The 22,178-nt window shown below is 42.6% G+C and overlaps 2 protein-coding genes across 3 annotated transcripts in view; one reads left to right on the forward strand and one right to left on the reverse strand.

Moving 5' to 3' along the window:
- The first annotated feature begins 380 nt into the window (after positions 1–380).
- On the forward strand, positions 381–3,780 carry cmklr1 (chemokine-like receptor 1). The gene is made up of 2 exons (XM_020643278.3): positions 381–521; positions 640–3,780. The coding sequence occupies exon 2, from the start codon at positions 660–662 to the stop codon at positions 1,713–1,715; it is 1,056 nt and encodes a 351-aa protein (XP_020498934.2). The 5' UTR covers positions 381–521; positions 640–659; the 3' UTR covers positions 1,716–3,780.
- A 1,427-nt stretch (positions 3,781–5,207) lies between these two features.
- Positions 5,208–22,178, reverse strand: part of wscd2 (WSC domain containing 2) — a 57,047-nt gene continuing 40,076 nt past the window's right edge. For both annotated transcript variants that reach the window (XM_065951112.1, XM_020643275.3), the window contains 6 exons: positions 19,698–19,882; positions 15,754–15,875; positions 15,483–15,657; positions 12,531–12,695; positions 12,241–12,441; positions 5,208–8,512 (listed from right to left, as the gene is read on the reverse strand). In XM_065951112.1, the coding sequence (XP_065807184.1) occupies positions 8,160–8,512; positions 12,241–12,441; positions 12,531–12,695; positions 15,483–15,657; positions 15,754–15,875; positions 19,698–19,882 (1,201 nt within the window). In that variant the 3' untranslated portion in view covers positions 5,208–8,159. The remainder of the gene's footprint in view (positions 8,513–12,240; positions 12,442–12,530; positions 12,696–15,482; positions 15,658–15,753; positions 15,876–19,697; positions 19,883–22,178) is intronic.

Consider the following 22,178-nt stretch of genomic DNA (forward strand, 5'->3'; position numbering starts at 1 on the left):
TTTACTGAGGACATAACGCATCTCGTCCCTGATGGTCTTGTTTACTTTTGTAGCTCACAGAGAGGCAGAAACATTGATTTCAGTCTGTTTTACAACCAGATAAAAAAACTCCTCACACGGGGCTTTAACTGATCAGTCGATTCAATTATGTGATTTCAAGTTTCCAGAAATAAAGAAAAACTGAACTGAAACAACAGGGTCGAGCCATTCAAGCGGTTTTTGTCATTTTTAAAGGAAACACATTTAAACAAAGAAAAACAAAAAAACAATGTTGCTTCACTTCAGTCGTCTTGTGTTTTGCACCACCTTGAAAAGTTTTGGTTTTGGTTGGAGTGTTACTTTGTTCTGTTTGAACTCAAAATGCAGTACTGAAAGTGTGGTGGAGATGGAAGTGTTGAGAAATAGCCCACTCAGCTGATTGGTAAGCGCTTTGTGTGGGTTTGTTTCACACATTTAAAAGGAAGCAGCACAAATGGTCTGAACAGCATTGAGTCAACAGCTGGAGACGCTCTGAGCTGCAGGTACGACCTCGATCACTCGCCTGAAAGTCGTTCAGATTAAAGAGATTTTTTCTTCTCAAATGTTGTTGGGAAAATTAACATTTGATAACTAATCATTTTTTTCTTCTTTTTTTTTTAGAGTTCTGATCATCCTTCAAGATGGACATTTTTGAATATGATTCCAACTATGATTTAGACTATAACTACACCGAGGGGTTCAACGACACGATTCACGAGGGGCTGGTTTTCACACACCAATCGTCATGCTTGATGGAAGCGTTGTGCGTGGGTTTACTCGTGATCACCGTCTTAATTTTTCTGCTGGGCTTCTGCGGGAACGCTTTGGTCATCTGGATCTCTGGCTTCAAGATGAAGAAGACGGTGACCACCACCTGGTACCTGAGCCTCGCCATCTCCGACTTCGTCTTCTGCGCCTTCCTGCCGTTCAGCATCACCAACATGGTCATGGAAGAGTGGATCTTCGGCCGCTTCATGTGCAAATTCGTCTCCTCGGTGATGTTCCTCAACATGTTCAGCAGCATCTTCCTGCTGGTCGTCATCAGCATTGACCGCTGTGCGTCCGTCGTGTTTCCAGTTTGGGCGCAGAACCAACGCACTGTGAACAAGGCGTCCGTCATAGTTGTCTTCTCCTGGGTTCTCGCCATCGCTATGAGTTTTCCCTCCGTGATCTTCCGTGAAGTTGGCACTCATTTGGGTCGCACCATTTGTTACAACAACTACACGTGGGACCAGTACAGTCACAAAACTGTGGCAGTGAGCCGCTTCCTCGCAGGATTTATCGTCCCTTTCATCATCATCATCATCTGTTACTCTATCATCATCCTCAGACTGCGCAACAACAGGTTGATGGCCAAATCTTCCAAACCCTTCAAAGTCATGACGGCGCTCGTCGCAACGTTCTTCGTCTGCTGGCTGCCGTACCACATGTTCGTGCTGCTCGAGCTGAACGTCGAAAACCTCCATGACCACCACAGCCTTTTGATCACCGGACTCAAAGTGGGAACTTCTCTGGCTGCGGCAAACAGCTTCCTCAACCCGGTGCTGTACGTGTTCATGGGCAAGGACTTCAAGCAGAAGTTCAAGAGCTCCGTGCTGTCAAAGATGGTGAACGCCATGGAAGAGGACGGCCGCACCACCAGCAGGTATCTGTCCAGGTCCAGCTCGATGGACACCAGAGCCTCCACCCACATCTAGACATTGCTGCACCGCTGGTTCTCCAGTTAAGAGCTCAAATACTCATTGAGCTGAGAGTGTCATTTTTTGCGTTTTTCTTTTAAAGACAATTTAAACGTGTAAAATAGTTCAGGAATGTGCACATGTAAGCCAACATCCTCTGCTTATCTGGTGTTGCAGGATTTGTACCATTGATCTCCTCCAGCAGGACGAATGTAAATACACACGTTATGTATATTAAGTTGTGAAATACATGGATTGTTAAATATGAGGTGTACATGTTTCAATAATAAACACAAAATGTTTATTTTACTTATATTCAGTGTATCTGAAGCATTTTGCACGTATTTGTGATGGTGTCATCTGTAACTTTGTGTTTGATTTCAGACCAGGGGTGTAGTAGTGGGAGGAAAAGTGGGAACCAGGGCCCCATTGGAGGAAGGGGCTCTTATCATTATGTTACAAATCAAGTGTAAATAGTGAAGTATATGTATACATCTAAAGGTTTTATTTTGATTTGTTTCTCTCTAAGTCATGAATGTTGTAACAAGTTGAAAAAAAAGTTGATTAAATGAACATGATTCTTAAAGGTCAAATAATAAACTTCTTTTCAACCAGTTTAAATAAGTCTCAGAGCTCCTCAAAACATGTGTGTGAAGTTTCTTGTTCTAAATCCACTCTGATCCTGTATTTGATCATGTCTATAAACCCCTCTATTTCAGCCCTGCTCAGAACAGGCTGTTTCTGTGTCTGTACCTTTAAATGTAAATGTGTGTCTGACCACGCCCCCTCTCTGGAAGGACTTGGGTGTCTCGGGCTTTCTCTCTCAATGTCCTATTGTTTACTGTGAGAAGGCAGACTCAAAGGGCAGAACAAACACCTAGCTGTGGGAGTGTCACCCACCTGGGGGAGGGGCTACTGCCCTTTGTGATGTCATGAAGGGAAAATCTCCAAACGGCCTGTTTGAGCACACATTTTCTGAAAAGTGGAGCAGGCAAAAGACAGAGAGGATGGACTTTTCTCTTCATTGGGGGGTTTGTAGACAGACTAGAGACATGTTAGTGTTAGAGAAACATGTTGAAATGTATGTGACCTTTAATTCTTTCTTAACTCTGAACATAAATATATTTTAAAAAGCTTTTAGATGCTTTTAAACTCTATTGCAGTGCAAATAAAATGAATTAAACCATGTAATATGCATATTTTAGTTTTGGATTGTTTTTAAGTGTTGGACACAAGGTTTTGTGTTTTTCCACCAATGAGTGGATTTTATGCAAAACAAATGTTTGCAATGGATTCAGAATCCTGAAAAAAACAACCTAGTTTGACCCCTTACAAGCTACGTAAGGCAGAGGTTAACATATTCAATTTTACACCAATAAGGTTCCAGGTTTCCCAACATTGAGCAGCTCTCACATATTTTCCTTCAGGAGTTCAATTCAATTCTTGTTACATGTGTTATAAGACACATTTAAGAACACATTTGTGAAGAAGTTTCTTGGTAAGGAATTTATTTCCAGATTTTTGCAGTATTCCCTTTAAACCTGTTTAAACGATTTACTCACATACTCTGCTTCTTTCAATTTTTTTAAATGCAGAAACCACATGTGTGCTTCTTTTTTGACCTTTCACAGGAACATTATTCGAGACAAACAAATTGCTTGCACTCTTCCACCTAGGTACCTTGACTATGATTCAAAATGAATCATTACATGACATGAAATGGTATCATCATATTTCAAATGAATGCAAATTACAAATCTAATTTGCAACTCTTGCAGGACTTGTGTATAAATTGTTATTGGTTTTTGGTTTTAAAAAGTAAGATGCATCACAATTTAACAGGAAGAGAAACAATATAAGGTGGCAAACCACAGCTTGCAAGGACTTTTCTGTGACTCAGACAGAAAAGAAGTCGCTGCTCTGAAGGCTTTAATCTCTTAGGATATCTTTCTTTGACTTGTGGATGTATCTCTCAGGGAAGCTCTTATAATGGTGAACAAAACACGAGCAGCCAGATTTTATTTTTATCAACCTATGTGTGTTTCTTTTGTTTCTGTTTCATGCAATAAAAGTTGGACTTCCACTGTTGGCTCATAAATGAAGAAATGCTTTTTTGAAGATGAAATGACTTGTACCAGTGATGGTTGCATAAATGCAACGAAGCAGTTTGACCTCTTTATACTACCTGTACCTGCTAATCGGCACATTGTTGCCAAAATTTAAGACACATATCGAGCTCAGCGTTTGTGTATAGAAACATTTAAGTATTGTAACATCTCAAACGTCAAAACTAGTCTACCAATGATGGTATCTCACTTCCTTCTTGGCAATCATTTTAGAGGATTCATAAGAAGAAAAAGAAGAAGAAGAAGAAGAAGAAGAAGAGTCCCTGGTGATTTTTTTTATGTTGACAGAGCGAGGTAAGGGGAAGACCCAGACGACAAAGGGTATGTAAGACACTTACAATTAGTTTGCAACAAACTTTATAATGATAGTTTTCCTTTCAGTTACTTTAAGAAGAGTTCTCATAAAGAAACTGACTTTGTGTTGAGGAGGAATAAGGGCACTAGCAGTATAAAACAACACACACAACCAGCTCTACAAATTCATTTAGCATCTTAAAGCTAAAGGTTCTGCTTTTGCAGCCTAAAAAAAGTTCTGCCTGGGTTCAGACCACCTGCTTTTGAACCTTGTTACCAGTCAGGTCGAGCAGCCAGGTTGGAGAAAACGCAAAAAAATGACAAACAAAAAAATGTCACAGGCTAGCTGGTGAAGATATGGGAGTCAAACGTTTGACTCTGAGAAAGATGCAGTGCGGCGAAACATTAGCACCTAAATGCATTTGCCTTAAAGAGGACATATTATCCCCCTTTTTCCACCTTTTCAAACAGTCCCCCTGTAGTCTAAATGAAACATCTGTGCTGTGCTTTGGTCAAAATATAACATGAATCAAGCACCAGAGGAGGTTTGTGACCCTGTATAAACCAGCTCTCTCAGAACGCTCCGTTTTGGTGTGTGTGTCTCTTTAAATGTAATGAGCCCCCCTGAGTTTTCCCGTAGACATCACTCCTCTGTAGAAAGAATAAAAATGGCGGACCTGCGCAAAAGTTTTGTTCTAGTCTGGGGGTGGAGATACCAGGGGAGGGGAGGGGATTGTTTTTTGTTTTTTTTATCAGAATCCCACTGTGACATCACAAGGAGAGCAAATTTGAAATGGAGCATTTTTCTTCGTGTTGTAAGACTTATGCAGACCACAAACAAAGAACAGGATGTTATTTCATATTTTGTGCGTCGGTAGACACTCAGGTTACCCAAATATATGTTCAAAAATACTATAAAAGTGGATTTTTCATAACATGTCCACTTTAAAGTGATTTGTGTGCTCCAGTATTTTCTTTGGATCCTGTCTGAGAGGAGGACTGATCTTTTTTACAGCTCCGTCCTTTAACTGTGTAAAGCACCTGGAGTTGCTCTTTGTATGAAAGCATCTCAAAAACAGTCGACCACATCTCGTCATCATGTACTCCTTTATTGGGCCTTATCACTTTACATTCATCCATAGAAAATACATTCAGTTTTGACACCCGTGTTCACAAAGTGTCAGCTTGTCCATGAAAGCAGGAGACCAATAAAGTTTAAAGCATGTGTTAAAAATAGAAACAACTTTTTTCCCGTTTGCTCGCTGCAATACAAATATCATTGATGTGTCAGCACACGCTATAAAAATATATTCATATTATCCCGAAAAATGGAAGTCATTTCATGTTTCCCGGCTTTCAGTCACCAGTGTTTTTAATCTTTTATATATTCACGTCTTTATTTATTAATATAACCATTTATTTTTAAGCATATGGCGGAGCACACCGAGTACCATTATGAGACGTGCTGCTTATGGAATCTGAGGCCCGGTCCACATGTAGGCGGGTAGTTTTTAATCTCCTCCGTTTCAGAAAAATAATCCCGCTTCTCAAATACATCTTGGTCAACATGAAAACGCAAAACGGCTGTCATGAGCACGCCAAGTCAAAAACGATGTCCATGACATGCTAAAATGTTCTCGTCATTCCTCTGCAGTGACCGTTTCATTTACAAAGTTTTCCATTCAGACGCCTCTGCTCGTCAACATAGCGGGAATCAGTAGTTTGGTTACGTCTGTTATCGCACTGATTTCATGTTAACAAAAGTGAACTTGTCGCACAATGACATCACAAGGAGGAGAAACACCTTAAACAGAGTTTCTGAACATCTTCACCCTGAATGGAGTTTTCTAAAAGGTGCGTTTTCAGTGACCTAAAACGCTTCAAGACCAAAACGCAGAGAAAAACCTCAGTTTTCAAAAATACCCGCCTACATGTGGACGAGGCCTGAGAATTTTAAAAATGATAAACGGACATTTATAAACGGGTCTGAACTGTTTCAAAGCTCTTCTCACTACAAAGTTTTCACATTCTGTATGATGACGTAAAATAAACCTGGAATGATCACTAAGCTAAACCTCTGATCTACAACACGAGCGTAACGCCTGATCCTCAGTGATCTTTGGGGAAAGAGTCGCACAGTGAAGCGCTTTTTGGATTTCTGCATCGAGTCCAGTGTTAAGAAAAACAAAAAAACAAAGCAGATTCTTCACCATGTGCACCACACACCAGAGATAAATAAATGCTGTTTAGAGAAATCCTCTCGGCTCGTGGAGTCAGTGCCTTCAAGACGGATTATTCCTCTTCTTGAATTTTGAAGAGCTGAGAACCGAGTCCTCCTCTCGAGTACTACAGGCTGAAGAACTAAAACAACTCAGAAACACACAGTATCATTTTCAGGTAGTTATAGCCTGCATATTGCATTTTCACCAGGGATGTAACGATACACTCAATTCACAGTACAATACCTATCAAGATACGTGTCTTGATACAAATTTTCTGAATAAACATGATTCTTTTATTTCAATTCTCTGAGAAGAAAAAGGCAAAATAACAATTTTACTAATTCACTTAATAAAAATAAGAAGTGGTAGAGCGCCAGATAGCCTAGCGCTTATGAAGCATGGCCCATGTTCAGAGGCTATAGTCATCATAACGGCAGCTGTGGGTTCTAATCCAACCTCGGCCCTTTGCTGCAGGTCTGCCCCGCACTCTCTCCTCCCCACATAAAATCAGCAGAGGTGCGAGGGATCAGACATCTCACAGTTGGATCGATCGGCTCGCTGGTCTTTGTCGCGGATCGGAGGTTTTTTTTAAGAAGACACGGGGAGATGAAATAGAGAATGGTTAGATCAGTGTTTGAAACAAAGTAACCGCACATTATGAAATATCAACACTTTACAACTCGTTTCTGTGCGAAAATTCGCGAAGAAACTGCCATAAAAATAGTTTTTTAATGATCTGACCTGATCACAGAACAACTTTGATCGTTGCATAACTTGTGGGCGGCAGTAGCCCTGTTCTTTACGGACTTGGGTTGGGAACTGGAGGGTCGCCCGATCAAGTCCTAGTGTAAACCAAGTCTGTCAATTGGTCTGCTAGCTGGAGAGGTGCCAGTTCACTTCCTGTGCACTTGATCTAGGACACCGAACCCCCACCAGCTCAGGAGCGCCCTTTCTTCTAAATATCAATAATGACTAATTTTAAGGTTGTTTAGATTCTAATAAAACAATGCATATTGTTTCTTCATAAAAAAGTGACACTGATAAGTGCTAATGCATCAGCTAACGAAGAGAAGCCACGAGCAGATTACACCCTCTGCTGGTTAAAAGAAGTATTGCAATGTATATTTTTTTGTCAAATTGATCTAAATCGTCCATATTTACATCGATTTTAAAAATGTATTTTAAGGTATCGTTACATCCCCAAGCGTCGCCCCTCTGACAAAGGGTTAAGTGTTTTACATTTACAGTAAAGTTACATAGAAAATAGTATTGATCTGTAACTGTTATAGCAGCAGAAGATTAGTACACTTTAAACGTTTTGATAATTCATAATTATCATTTCTCCTTTGCAAAATATAAGCTCATAGATCACACTCTGAAGTCTTAAGTAATATCTTTTTTTTTTTTGTTGGGTCAAATGTTTGGTTCACTGGCAACGAATCACCCAGCACAGTCTGCAGTCACAGCTAATGTACCTTCAGTGTGTTAAGGCATGTGCACACGCCCAAACAGCACATGTGCATAGAGCAGGATAAGAAGTGCTTTTCATTCAAACACAAAAAGTATAAAGTTCAAACCGGCTTTGTATATGAACGCATAAAGCTGCTGGAGGTTAAGAAACAAATGGAAAAAGATGAATAAAAAATGAAACAAAGAGGGAAAAAGAAGAGTCTGTTTTCTTCTATCTACAGCTGCAACCTATGTGACTTCAGAGAAGAATCAAAGAAAGAACTATAGACGCTGTGTCGTCCTACTAAGTACGAGTCCGCTGTCAGAACAGTCCAAATAAACGAAAAGCGAATCCAAAGAGATCATGTGTATCATCTCGGCATGTATTCCTCTGGAACTCCTGACATCTTTCTCTTCTTCAAGGCGGCGTTGACTGTTTTGATCAGTTCGTCGATGTTCGCTCGCATTTCAGGAGTGTACGGGTCGTATTCCAGCTTCCGTAGCCCCGATCGCTTGAAGTTCCCGTCCTTCTGGCCCTCCACGCAGAGCAGGCGGTCCTCAGAAACCTTCAGTCCCAGAAACTGGACCATGCCTTTCAGCTGGCTGAACAGGTCCCTCTTCAGGTCCTCAAAGTGGACCACTTGGACGTTCCTCCCGTAGGTCAGCCAGTCCAGCGTGTGGGACGCCCACCAGGGGGCGTAGTTCCTCACAAACTCAGGCCACTCTGCAAGACAAAAGATATCAACGATTGAGAACGAGTAGATCGCAATGCAGCAGATAGAAGTCGATTTCTTCTCTACAGATACGGGAGAGAAGTCAAAGATCAGCTTTTATTAACAAAGACATAAAGTGCTCTGTTTCCAAACCTAAACGCTCCCGTGTCTTACGTCAGGTCTACTGAGACGGGACATAAAAAAAGTAGCGGACGAAGCAACAGAGTCCACTACACGACGCTATAATGAGAATATTTACCTTCATATCAATGTGTAGTTCAACAGAATGACAACATACTCGAGAACAGAAAACAAAATGCAGCCGTTGAATTACGGTACTGGCAGGGAGATCGTAGTGGTCGCGTTCAGACACCCTATGCACCGTGCAGCAGTCACAGTACATAAACGTCACTCTCCCTCCCATTGGCTCGAGCTAAATTCTCTGGAAAATATCCTGCTGCATTCATCAACTAACTCGGACTTGCTGCAGAAAAAATACGAGGAGTCTGACAGGAGAAACTCCGGGTGAAGAGAATGACAGATTTGGCTGTTTGCACATGCAGCTCCTCCTGGAACTATCAGGAGTTTTTCAGGAGATATCTGCAGTGTGAAAGCACTGATAATGACATTTTTCAGCCTCTTGTCTTCAGCTTTTGTAAACAGATCTAAGTGCTCTAACTGTCTTTGAAATGTGAGTTTGAATTGAAGATCTGAAATAAGAAAGCAGCTGCAGAAAAGGTGAGTCAAGACAGTTGAAAGTTTGACTCTTGGCTTTACTTTAGTATCAGAGTATAAATAAGTGACCTCTTACAACAAAAAAATCTAAGTCTAAGTGGGGCTGAGTAAAGGGGAAGTGAGAGTCATGACAGCCAAACATTGATGTCATTCAGTCGGAGAGGTCCGGAGCTTTTCATGAGAGGGTTGATCAAGTCTTTCCTGAAACGTCGGCACAGTTAAGTGGACTTTTTTGGTTGTCAAGCGGCAGAAAAAAATCCTTCACCTGCAGCTTTTTAGCCATTGATAATCTGCTGGCCCATAAAAGCTTTGCTTGGCAGGAGCTGTTCTGTCATTAAACTTTAAAGCCTCCTGAGTTTGGAGGGCCGTCTCAGAAAGCAATGAGAGAGGCAATATTTGTTCAGAGTGGACAGAATATTAAATTACACAACAAGCTCTGTGGCAGAATGCAGAAACTATAGATGTCACCACACAGATTCTTATCCTCCTCTTATCTGGCTTTCTAGAGAAACCGGAGCTTCAGATAAGAAGAGACAAAAATGATGTCATCACTTTCTCTGAAAAGACACAGAGAACATGGCAGCTAGTTTACTGACTTTGTGTCTTATTTTGAGTCATTTTAGTCAGATGACATTCCGAGATCTCTTGACAATGGAAGGCGGTTATCGGCTATACTTCATTTCAATGTTGTGTACCCGTGCTTGTGCTCGTGCATGAACTGTACCGTGCCGAAGCACACCTTTTCCAACCGTGCCAGGGCCGAGGAAGTGTAGGGACCACTCAAAGTAGTCGAACCAATTGGACTTTAGGGGTGAAGCGTGCTTAGTTACATTACTGATCGCCTAAAGTGAGTGCACCCTGAGTCTCTCTTTGCAGGAAAGATGAGGAAGCTTAAATCACGCACGCTGTGAAAGAAATAGTGCAACACTGCAAGAATATATTTCAACAGAAAGAAATCTCTGCATGAAGGGGATAAGTCTGGGTATTACAGTATTGGCTGGCTGTGATCTTCGGTCCTCATCATTGAAAACACACACGACTCTGTGGTTGACTTCACTGCCTGGACTGAGGAACACTTCCAAAAAAACTAATGTCTGCATGATAGAGTTTCAGATAGTATTTGTGAGTGCAGTGACAAACTGTGTTCACAAGAATAAATCTGTAGTTAAACTGGATCCAGAAACGCAGCAGACTTCTCTGGCTCATCTCAAATGGATTGAGGCGAAGTGGAACCCTGACAACATGTGACGTTCTGTTTGGACACCCTGGGCGTAAAGAGGAGAGGGACCACCCTGTTTGCTATCAGTACTTAGTTCAAAAGCCAGCGTCTGTGAAGGAGTTTATGTAAGAGTCCTCAGATAACACTGTGTTTGTAGAATGACATTCCCTCTGAAAGAAGTCGCCCTTGCCTCTGAGTTTTCTTGATGTGTCCGCACTGAGAGGCATCAACTGTCTGTAACATCATCTGAGGCCTACAGTCTCCCTCTGCAGAGGTGAGTGCATCAAATCAAACACACAACGCCCTGACTACAATGTCATGCTGACTCTCAAACTTCTCCTCTGTCTGTATTTAATGTGGCAGCTGTCACAAAGCCTCTCTCTGTCCCGACGTCACGCCGTCGTTTCCCCGCCAACAGCAGGAATAAACAGTCATCCGATGCAGCAGGCCAAATGTGCTGATGTTTTCACAAAGAGAGAGGGAGGGAGAGAGACAGAGAGAGAGAGAGAGACAGAGAGAGACAAGTGCTGGCTCGGCAAGTCTAGAGCTTCTGGAGAAAAATAATCGATTAAAGCCAAAGAAAGTCAGAGAACGATGATACACGTACGAGACAAAACCAGTTGCCACGGTAACCTAGACTCCCTTGGGTGGGTGAAAATGGTGAGAAAAAGATGAAGTAGAAAGATATCCCAGAGTTCCTGGACCCAAAGGTTTCATTCTTTAATCATTCACTGAGCAATGACCTCTTCAAAAACACCATCAGAGCCCGAAGACACATTTAAACTGAAATCACTGCTCTTTAACATTTGAGCAAGGTTGCACAACGCGGGGTGACGACTGGATTGAAATGACAAAATGTCAAGATCTACCCACAAATCTACCCAACAAAAAAGTCAAAAAGGAAGAATATGTGAACACAACTCATGATGTGACCGACCACATAGAGTGTGCTTGAGGTTTGTTGCCTAAGAGTTTCACTTCCTGTTTTCAGAAACAGATTTAGTCTGATATCATGTAAGAAATGTTTTTTGAACGTCTTAAAAATAAAACACGTCGGTCAATAAGGTCCAAAACCACAAAACAGCCCGTGGGGTTTTATTGCTCATTTCCCGATGTCTTTGTCATTGTACGTCAATGATGACCCTTTCCCACTTCACCTGATATTACCACATATTCCCTGTACAGTCATCAATGATTCATTTACTGCCAGAATTCCAGATAAAGGGTTAGAGGCAATGTTTTTATTTTTTAATTTTTCTGCATTTTGTGGCTTTATTGGAGAGATAGGACAAGGGGCGCGCACACTAACCACTGCGCCACTGCTCCACTAGCACCCCTGAGGCAGTGTTATTGTTGTTGTTTGGCTGTTAACTTCACTGTAAGCACTTAAAACAAACGGCAACCTCCGTTGTTGGAAAATCAATCCAAAAACTGATGTGCAAAAAACTGCAGTTCCTCCAGCGCCCACTTGAGGGCGGCTCCAACAGACCCAGAAGTCCCATACACACCCCATACTAAAAGAAATTAAAATGTTTACAGCCTGGAACCAAAACTTATTTGTCTTGATCGGCACAAACAAAGGATTCTGAATAAGGGGCGTTTTTGGTTTTGTTTATTTGGGGGCTTTTTTGCCTTCAATGATTGGACAGTGGATCGAGTAGGAATCCGGGGAGGAGACAGACCGTGGGGAATGGCGTTGAAACAGCTATCGGTATCGTCATTTTGTGCAAGTTTTTCAATCAAAGCTTAATCTAGTTTCATTCAGTCCTAAAAACAGCAGCTCACCTTTTCCTTTCCAGTGTGCCTGGGATGCAAATCCAATATGTCCGCCATATTTCCTGTTAAACTCTGCCATGAGGGCTTTGTACGGGTTGCGGATCATGACGATGCTGGAGTCAAAGGCTTCGATCTCCTTCCTGCCGCTCTCATGCGTCTTAATGCAGACCGTCCTGCCGCTCCTCCAGTGGTCCCGCTCCCCTTTAAACCCTGTGACGCCATGACAACCAGCAGTGAACACCCTTAAATCCACACAGGTGTACTCACTCATCTGAATGAGACAAATGATGAAGCATTACCTTTGTTGTAAAGCGATCCGTCAAAGTAATAGCTACCGGTGTAGAAGCCGGTGGCGAGCTCTATGAGGTGGCGAGCCCACGTGTTTCCGGCCCCGGGGAAACTGGCGAGGGCCACCAGCTGCTTGGCACGAGTGGACAGGAAGTGGCGGTCCATGCAGCGGTTATCTGAAAAAACAACAACAAGGTCAACAGGCTTTGTGACACACCCGACATAGTCTCTTGATTTACAGAACTGACGCTGCCCTGTGTAAGAAGTATGACGGTTAACATTTCCATGGCAACAGGGCGCTCCACCTACTGAGGGCCATGTGGTAGATTATGTAATTTAAGAGTGTGACGTAAAGACATTAATTGAGCGTAGTGTTAGTTCAGACAGACCACAGAGTCACGCTCTACTATCAGTGTGTTTGATAACAGCTGATCTCATGCAAGCCTCGTCAGCTGATTTTCTTCAAAGCATCCTATTGGCTAACAGTACTTATGCCGCTTTATTTAAACTACTCGTTGCTGCTCCCACTGCAAGCCGCATTTGCATTTCCTTACGCTTTCCTTGTACTGGAAGAGCAGGAATGTGTTCTGTTCCTGCCTAATGCTTTCAACATAAGAGCGTGGGAGGGCAAGGAGATCCCAGAACAGAGTCATACCAACAAATGTAAAGAACTAAGTGTTCTTCACTGAATTGGGATCAAGATGTTCCTCACTGAGCGCTTACCCTTTTCGTTAGGACTCATGTTTCTCGTGTTATTTCAAAAGTCAACACTCTCTCTGGTAAGAGTGAGACTTCCATGGACTGATTTGTGACTGTGACTTCAGATGTTGGACCAGAGACAGAGTCAATGACTGTGCAAATATTTGACAAGTTGCTCAACATAATCCAGCTTCAGAAAGAGAGACTGAAAGTTGGCCCCTTCTGCTTTTCCAAGTAGTTCTCTTGTTTGAAACATTGGAAGCGTGTGAGCAAAGACTTTAACCATCATCAGAGACAGAGAAGAAGTCATTAGGCTCTAGATAAAGCTATACAGACATACCATGTTGGCTTTTGTTGTTGTGTGTGCATTACTGTGATTCCTCATCAACACAACAACACACTCAGATTAATGTGTTGGCTAACATGTTCGGTCGGTGTAAATATCACAGAAGAAACATTTTCGGAATTAAGTTGGCTAGCTAGTTCACGAGGACGCCCTCCCCACAACAACACGAGGCCTGCACACTCCCTGATACTGTGTGTGTGTGTGTATAAGCATATAAGCCACTAAACGTGTGTTTTTAAAGCAAAAAGAATTGTACAAAGATATATTTGTCAAAATGCTTGAAAAATGGTTATGAAACATGTGATGAAGGCACAACAAAGACAGCTGACTCAGACTGAAGCTGAAACAGCCCGGGCTTTAATTCACTTCAATTCACATGACATGACCCTGCCTTTGTTTGAGACAGGCATCACAACAAAGATGAGAAAGACTATAAACGTGTGATTATGACACCAGAAAGAATATTTGACTGTGCACAAAGTTAGGACAACAATGACCATATGAAGTTAAAATAAGTACTGCAGTCCAGATTCAAAACATTGTAGAGAGCTGTCTCCCCCCGCCCCCTCCTCTCTAGAGTCAATGCTCACGCAGGTCACCATGTGGTGGACACTGAAGCTTCAGTGTTTATCCAGCTCTGCATCGGTCTGTAAACCTTTCTGTGTTCTAACCTCTCTCCATTTTTCAAAAGCATCTCCAATATTGATCCTAGTTTGAGCACGTTTCTGCTCGTGGAGCTTATTAGAAACATGCAGAGGCTTTTTAGGTCGGGTACAATCACTTCCACTTACATGTTACTGACATTTTTATTTTTTTAAATAGATGTTGTGATACATTTCATCTTTGTGCGTTGTGTTGTACTGACATCTCAGGTTGAATTACTTCATGAGAAACATTTTATTGAAATTTGAAATTGAAAAATTTTGATGTCCTAAAATATATATATTTCCTTTCCTAATTGGTTTGCACCAAAACACCAAGTCCTTGTATGTGCAAATGTTCTTTTCTGATTCTGATCATATTCCTTTTGTTTTATAAACATTTTCTTTCATTCCCCAAACAGAGAGTAGAATATTCACTAATCAACAACAGGAAAATCTTGTTAAAGATCTGACTGCTCATCACTCTTGCTGCTGTTCTTCTGTTGTACATTTCTCTGTTCTGGGATGAATAAAGGTTTATATTATCGTATGTTATTTCACTGATATACACAATGTGTCTTTTTTTATTGCTTTCATGTCTTTCATCGCTTGAGTGGCTTTTATTTCTTTAAATTGCTTTTGTTGATCTCCTCTTAATGCTCTTACTTCTTATTGTTTCTCTTTTAATCGTTCATTTATCTTCATATCCTCCATTCTCTTGGTCTCAACCTGAGTTTTATGAGTCTCATGAGTTATTATGTTGCTTGAAATCTGTAGTCAAGACGACCGAGTGAAACCGACCTGTGGACGAGAATATGAGATGATGCATCTCAAGGGGCTATCCTTGAAATAAATTACACAAAATTACAAAATGTTTAACGACGAGCTGATGTACCTGAGTCTTATTTATTTACGTTTTTATCACAGCAGCACATACAACAGGACGGCAGCTTTCAGCAGCAGCTCCCGCTTCCTTATGTAGCGATCTTTGACGTAACATCCGGTGTTTCCATGGCAACGATGCACATGTCGTGTCTGTCATGGCGGCTGCCGGGACAAGACGCGTCCCGTTAACAACTACTAAAGGAAGTATTTTTCTCTGGCTTTGATAACTGTTGGAAATATTTGAGGTAATGTAAGTACCCAACAAAAAATAAATAAATAGGTTCATTCCATTTTTCATGAACCTAGATATTTGAGTGTAAACATTCTACATAGTTATCATTGTGCAGTTTATGTGTTCCTGAGCCTCTGCTGTGTTGAGTCAGTCATCTCACCTTGAACCTGCGTCTGGTACACCACAAAGTACTCGTCATTCCCGCAGCTCTCAAACTCCTCCCCGGGGCAGCGGTGCAGACACAGGCTCTCGTCCTCCAGCTCATGGAGCGAGAAGAGAGGAGTCGGGAAGCCGCAGAGACATCGATCTCCAGCCAGGACGGCCAGCGTTTTCTCCTGAGAAATACAGACGTCATCACACATCGTCACACACGCCGAAGAGGCACTCACACGCAGAAATGTTGCGACGCATGAATGCACACGTCCCCTCACCCTCTCTGTGCACATGTCCACACACTTCTCCACAGACATGTTCAGGATGACGGCGCTGAGAGGAAGTGCCAGAGTGACGTTGTCAGGTCGGTGGAAGCATCCTTTGAAAATAGCGCTGCCATCTGTGAAACACACAGAACAAAAATCAAATGTTACTCATCCCCTCAAAAAATGAAAAAAAGAAACAAAAAAAAAAAAACAGACTCCAGTTTTACGGTTTCTGAGCACAGCCTCCATCAGCTCGGCCTCTACTCACTGACCCCTGATGGGGAGCTCCCACTGGGACTCTCTCTGAGTTTACTGAGGCTCTGACCTGCCAGCAGACTCGGCGCAGAGCAGCACTTACATTCCTGCAGCGTGTAGATGACCTTTAATCTGACGACCTCGCTCTGCTTTGATGGATAGATCATATATCACACAGCAGAGAGGAGCAGATTCTATCTTCTGCAGGAAGTCAGTCTGTAAGGCGATGCATCGTGCTTTGACTTTTGCTATTTTAGACACATTTGTTTTGCTAACCCTGTGCACAGTATACATCTCACCAGATGATTCAACATGATTTGCTTCGCCCTTTGACGTTCAGACTAGCCCTTCTCACACATCCACTCATGAAAATGTCTTCAGCACAGCTCGCTCCTGACATCGTCCTGGGTTGCTATTTCACACACGTCCCTCACAGCAGGAGATTTTCATTATCTGAAGAAAGGGGAGGGGCTTAGGAGGCAGGACATGATGTAAAAAATGTTGCAGAGGAAGTTTTTGTCTTTATACCAAGTGTAATAGAGTAAGAGTTGAAATTGTGAAATGTACCTTTAAGATATACTGCGTTGCTAAGTTACTTGTGGAGGGACATCACTAGATGGCGCCTTGTTTTTGTCCTTGATGTTAGTTTGAGCGGCGTTTCTGACAGAGACGGACGCCTGCCACCGAGCTCCTACTTTCCCTTTTGCCTCAAAACTCAACAGTGACTTGACTATGTCGCTCATGTATGTTGAAATAGTCGCCGTACGACGGGGCTTTGTAAGGTTGATGTGTAGTTTGTAGTAAACGACGAGTCTTGTGAAAACACCAGACACAAGTTGTTGTGCACTTGTGGCTAACTTAACTGTCTCCGGCACTCTCCACCATTTACCAAGTAACACAGATCTGAGTCATTACACAATGCGATGTGCATGTTGACATATTTAAAGTGTGAAAAAGAACAAAGCGTTCTGGGATATCCAGGTTGACTATTTCCTGCTGCGTTCACACATCCCAACCCCTGACTTCTCATTTAAAAGAATTCTAGGTCACGGAAAGTGAAAAATTTAACGGTTTGCATTCACACGTTTAGCTCAGCAGAAAAAAAACTGGAGGTTTTGTGTGAGTGTGAAAAGGCCAAGAGACGCTTAAAAACAACCCTCAAAGATAAAGTGCCTTTAAACCGTGTTGATCATCTGCAGCATCAGCTGGAGGTCGACCATTGCTTCGTTTTAAAAATCGCTGCCGGAGAAAATCTAAACATCCATTTAAAAATGCACTTCAGGCTGTCAACATGTCGGCTGTGCTGATGCTCAGAAAGTCTCTGCTGACGTTGCATCATTAATAACAGAGAAACGAAACCGAACACTTCGAAGAAGACAACGTGTGCTCAAACATGAATAAAATATGCAAATGGAGATATGCAATAATGGCATTTATTATTTTCTTTTGTTGAAGTTCAGCACACCAGAACCCCCCCCCCCCCCCTGTAGAGCTCCTCTCAGAGTTTTAATTATGAACGCTGCAGCAGGATTTGAATCGAGCTAACTCCTTTCTCTGCAGCCACATGTGTGTGTCTAGTGTTTTATTAAGTTCTGACCTTTTCTCTGACTTGACTTTATAATGTCATGAAGATGTGTAACAATACCAGAATGTTGAACAAAGATTTAAGTAAAAATCTGCATATTGATACCTTATTTGATGCCATGGCAACAAAAATAGAAGTCCAAGATACCCAATGTTGGATAATTTGTTGTTTTTAATTGCAGCCTGCACACTGTCTGAATTGCACAAATACATTGGTCATGTTTTGGTACCTAGATGTTGCCAAACAATTTGTGCCACTTAGACAGTTGCTCCCCAAAATATGAAATGGACCTGGTTTGAAATACTCCATCTTAAAATATTCACTAATATGGGGGCGGAAGTAGCTCAGTCTGTAAGGACTTGGGTTTGGAACCAGGAGGGTCGCCGGTCTAAGTCCAGGCGCCGACCAAATCTGGAAATTGGTCCGGTAGCTGGAGAGGTGCCAGATCACTTATTGAGCGCTGCCGAGGTGTCCCTGAGCAAGGCACCGCCCCCCCCTCTCCCCCAGCTCAGGAGCGCTCTCCATTAGTGCATATTCATCAGATCCTGTTTGTGCATGTGTGTTTATTTCATGTGAGTGTGTGTGTGTGTCGCATGTTCAACAACAGCGTCTAAAATTGAATTTCCTCTCATAGGATTAATAAAGCACATCTTTGCTCAAGAACACAAAGGCGATTGTTTTGTTCTCTGTGACTTAAAAACCGTCAAACATGTAAGCATGATGGTCTCTTAGTGGCCAAAACCACAAACAGCCACCTCGACACATTTCCTGCGCTCACATGACAGAGATCACGGTCAGAGGTGAAAACACAAACATGAAGAGCGTGTTCAGCAGTCTCATGGATGGTAAACAGAGAGGGGGCGGGGGGGGGAAAGCAGAAATGAAAATAATAACAAACAAACAGCACTGCACTGGAACAGGAACACTCCATGGTTTGGCATCAAGAGGTAAATATCGGCCACAGACGATTAAACTAACTAACCAATCATCCTCATGTGTGCTGTGGATGGTTTCTTGAGAAGCAGGAGGACAGCTGAGAAAAAGGAAGGGGAAACAGGAAAGGAAGCAAGCTATGAGAAGTGACTACACCTTGTGGCTGGGACTTTTTTTTTTTTTTCATAATTTCACAGCCATAAGGTAACAAAGGAAGGAACATATCTTGAAACTGTTTTCTTTTTTCAAAACTACCTAAATGTGCAGATCCTTTTCACTTCTGGTAATCACTCCTTCCTTCCTTCTCTTCACTCCCCAGCAGCAGGCAGTGAGTGTTCAGGATGCAGACCACGGCCTGCTGCTGGGCTGTGTAGGTAGCTCAGCTCTCTCAGGGGGGGGGGGGGGGGGGGGGGGGGTAAACACAACAGAGCAGCCTGCTCCACACTCTGGCTCCAACAGGGAACAAAACAAATGTTTTCTCCAAACAGCTGGTGCTGTATCAGAATGTAGATACAGATATTTATACTCTGATAAAGGTCTCATCTTATCTGTGAATGTCACTAGAACTCAATTAAACAAAATAACATCTGTAATTAGTCACAGTCTGTTTGTAGATCTCTCAGAGGGAAACAACGAGGTGCAAACCGTCTTCCTGTGTGAGGATTTTAATTACGTTCAGAAAAGTTCACATCTGTACAGCTGTACTGTGTTTTACAGTGTGTGTGTGTACAGTGTGTGTGTGTGTGTGTGTGTGTGTGTGTGTGTGTGTGTGTGTGTGTGTTTAGGTCTGTGTGTGTGTGTGTGTGTGTGTGTGTGTGTGTGTTTAGGTCTGTGGGCGTGTGTGTGTGTGTGTGTGTGTGTGAGAGAGAGACTGTGTGTGTGTGTGTGTTTCGGTCTGTGTGTGTTTAGGTCTGTGTGTGTGTTTGTGTGTGTGTATATGAGAGACTGTGTGTGTGTGTGTGTTTAGGTCTGTGTGTGTGTGTGTGTGTGTGTATGTGAGAGACTGTGTGTGTGTGTGTGCATAAAGTGTGTTTTTCTTTCTTATCGTATGTTCATCCCATCAAGTTATTTGGACGTTCTTCACTGAAGTTATTTCAATAAATGAGAAAAGTGTTTAGTCTCTGCAGCATCATATGAAGCCTTGGTGGTTAAGGGGGGGGGGGGGGGGGGGGGGGGAACTCACAGCGGCGTGCAGACTCCTGGCTCAGCTCCAGCCTGAAGATGGACAGCCGGTTGGCTCCTCCACACTGGTTGCTCTTCTCTCCTTTACACTCCATGTTACACTCGCTCTCTGAAGCGTTGGGCGCCTGGATCTTATGACCGCAGTAACACTCCGCTCCAAACTCCAGGCCTGCGTACATGTAGCCTCTGGAGGAGAGAGAGAGAGAGAGAGAGAGAGAGAGAGAGAGAGGGAGAGGGAGAGAGAGAGAGAGAGAGAGAGAGAGAGGGAGAGAGAGAGAGAGAGAGAGAGAGAGAGAGAGAGAGAGAGAGAGAGAGAGAGACAGAGAGAGAGAGAGACAGAGAGAGGAACAAAAGGATTAACATTGTTAGTGGAGGAAGACAGGAGAGATCTGAGCCTTCATTAAAAGTCTTAATCTCTCACAGGCCGATACAGATCATCGGAGGAAATATTTATCAGACCAAAACAAACGATGCACAAGAGGATGATGAAGCTAAGCTGCTTCTCTTCTGTATAAAGTGCAATATTCAGTAGTATCTACTGTGCAAGCTGTGACGACAAATTTACCCCTAGTGGACAAATAAAGTATTTTATTGTACTTTGTTTTGTATCATCATGTGCGATATTAACTTCATGATACTGACCCTTTTATGTGCAGTATCACTTTAAATGATCAACAAGATGTGTAGTGAGTGAGATGAGAAAGTGATCTTACTATATGATCAGACATTAAGGAAACATGCTATGTTGAAGTGCTGGCTTCTCTGACAACAATGCAGCAGTCAGTATGTCCTCCTTCTAACTTTAGATTCTGCTCCTGAATGCTCTGGATTTGTTTGGACCAGAGAAGGAAGGCGCTTTTAAGGACCCCCCCCCACACGGCCGTTTTGGACGCCCCTCGGTTTCCCAGATATGAGAGCAGTTATCAGGTCAACAGGTGTTGCAGCGATGGAAGCGGGACAGAGAAGTGGTTCAGATAGAAGTGATTGTACCCGACCTAAAAAGCCTCTGCATGTTTCTAATAAGCTCCACGAGCAGAAACGTGCTCAAACTAGGATCAATATTGGAGATGCTTTTGAAAAATGGAGAGAGGTTAGAACACAGAAAGGTTTACAGACCGATGCAGAGCTGGATAAACACTGAAGCTTCAGTGTCCACCACATGGTGACCTGTGTGAGCATCGACTCTAGAGAGGAGGGGGAGGGGGGGAGACAGCTCTCTACAATGTGTTGAATTAGGACTGCAGTACTTATTTTAAACACTAGATGTCAGAGTTGAATTATCACCTAAAATCATGTTAAATATCATACAATTGTACATTCATTTCACCTGGGGCAATATAGCTTTTAGAATTTCCTCTACCTCTGATAACGACTGTTGTACTTTGAGCTGTAGCTTACATCGTTGTTTAACTTATTTACCGTCAGTAATAAAAGCTTTATTATACACTTCATGCTCTTTATTTTTTGCCGACGCTCTTTAGTGTTGCTCTCATTTAGATTCCTCCAGAGGCACCAGAATTTCCTTCAAGCTTCATAGAGTTCTACCTTATCTTGAAAATGAGAACACGTCCCGTCAAAACTCTGGCATGATGTATTTCTCCGTCTTTGGAGAAGAGACACTGCACGAGCTCCGAGGCAAAGTCAATTATTTTTATATAACACTTGATAACTGAAACCTTCACACAAGGTCTCCTCTCTTCTTTCCGCTGCTTCATGGAGGATTCGACTCCCAAGGGGTCTTTCGCATGCAATTAAACGTCTAACCCACTCCTCACACAAGAACAAATCCCCGGGGCTGTCAATCAAACGCTGATGTACTGCTGCCCCTCATTTGTTTGTCGGTTTTTATTAACTCGCTGCTCGTGGAGAGGCGAGGCAGGCTGCAGGAATCGAGGAGGGAGGAGGAGGAGGAGGTGAAAACACAGCTCTCTGCTCCTTTTCTGCACTCTGTGAATCAGTGATGGGTGTAATTCAATGCATTCGACAGAGATGTCCCTGGTGTTCTTCAGGGAGGATGTAAAAAGGTGAGAGAAGGCTGAGCGAGGAAGAGGAGAGAGAGGAGAGAGAGGAGCAGATAGACGGTTTGAAAACTCGAGCAGATCTATTTCAGGTGGTGGGAAAAAATGTTTGGTCTAGTCTTCTTTTGTGGCCAGACAAATACTTGAAACTTAAATAATTAAAATGAAACTTAAACTTCAATTTTAGAAAAACAATATAACATTTTTGTTTGTTTTCACACGACTCCATGTTTGGAAAAAGGGGGAGTGGTTCCTGGCGAGGTGTCAGATCACTTCCTGGTCACTGCTGAGGTGCCGAACCTGCAACTGCTGAGTGCAGCCCCTCACTCTGACATCCCTCCATTAGTAAATGTCCACAGGGGTCCTGTTTGTGCATGATGTGTTTATGGGACTCCTGTGAATGTGTGTGTAGCATGTTTCAATATTTAGTCATTTTTAGTTAGAAGCTGGACATTTCATCTTTG

The sequence above is a fragment of the Labrus bergylta genome, chromosome 2 (assembly GCF_963930695.1).
Source record: "Labrus bergylta chromosome 2, fLabBer1.1, whole genome shotgun sequence".
Lineage (NCBI taxonomy): Eukaryota > Metazoa > Chordata > Actinopteri > Labriformes > Labridae > Labrus > Labrus bergylta.

Bases quoted from the DNA above. Each gene is read 5' to 3' on its own strand.
- cmklr1 (XM_020643278.3), top strand. From the start codon at position 660: ATGGACATTTTTGAATATGATTCCAACTATGATTTAGACTATAACTAC.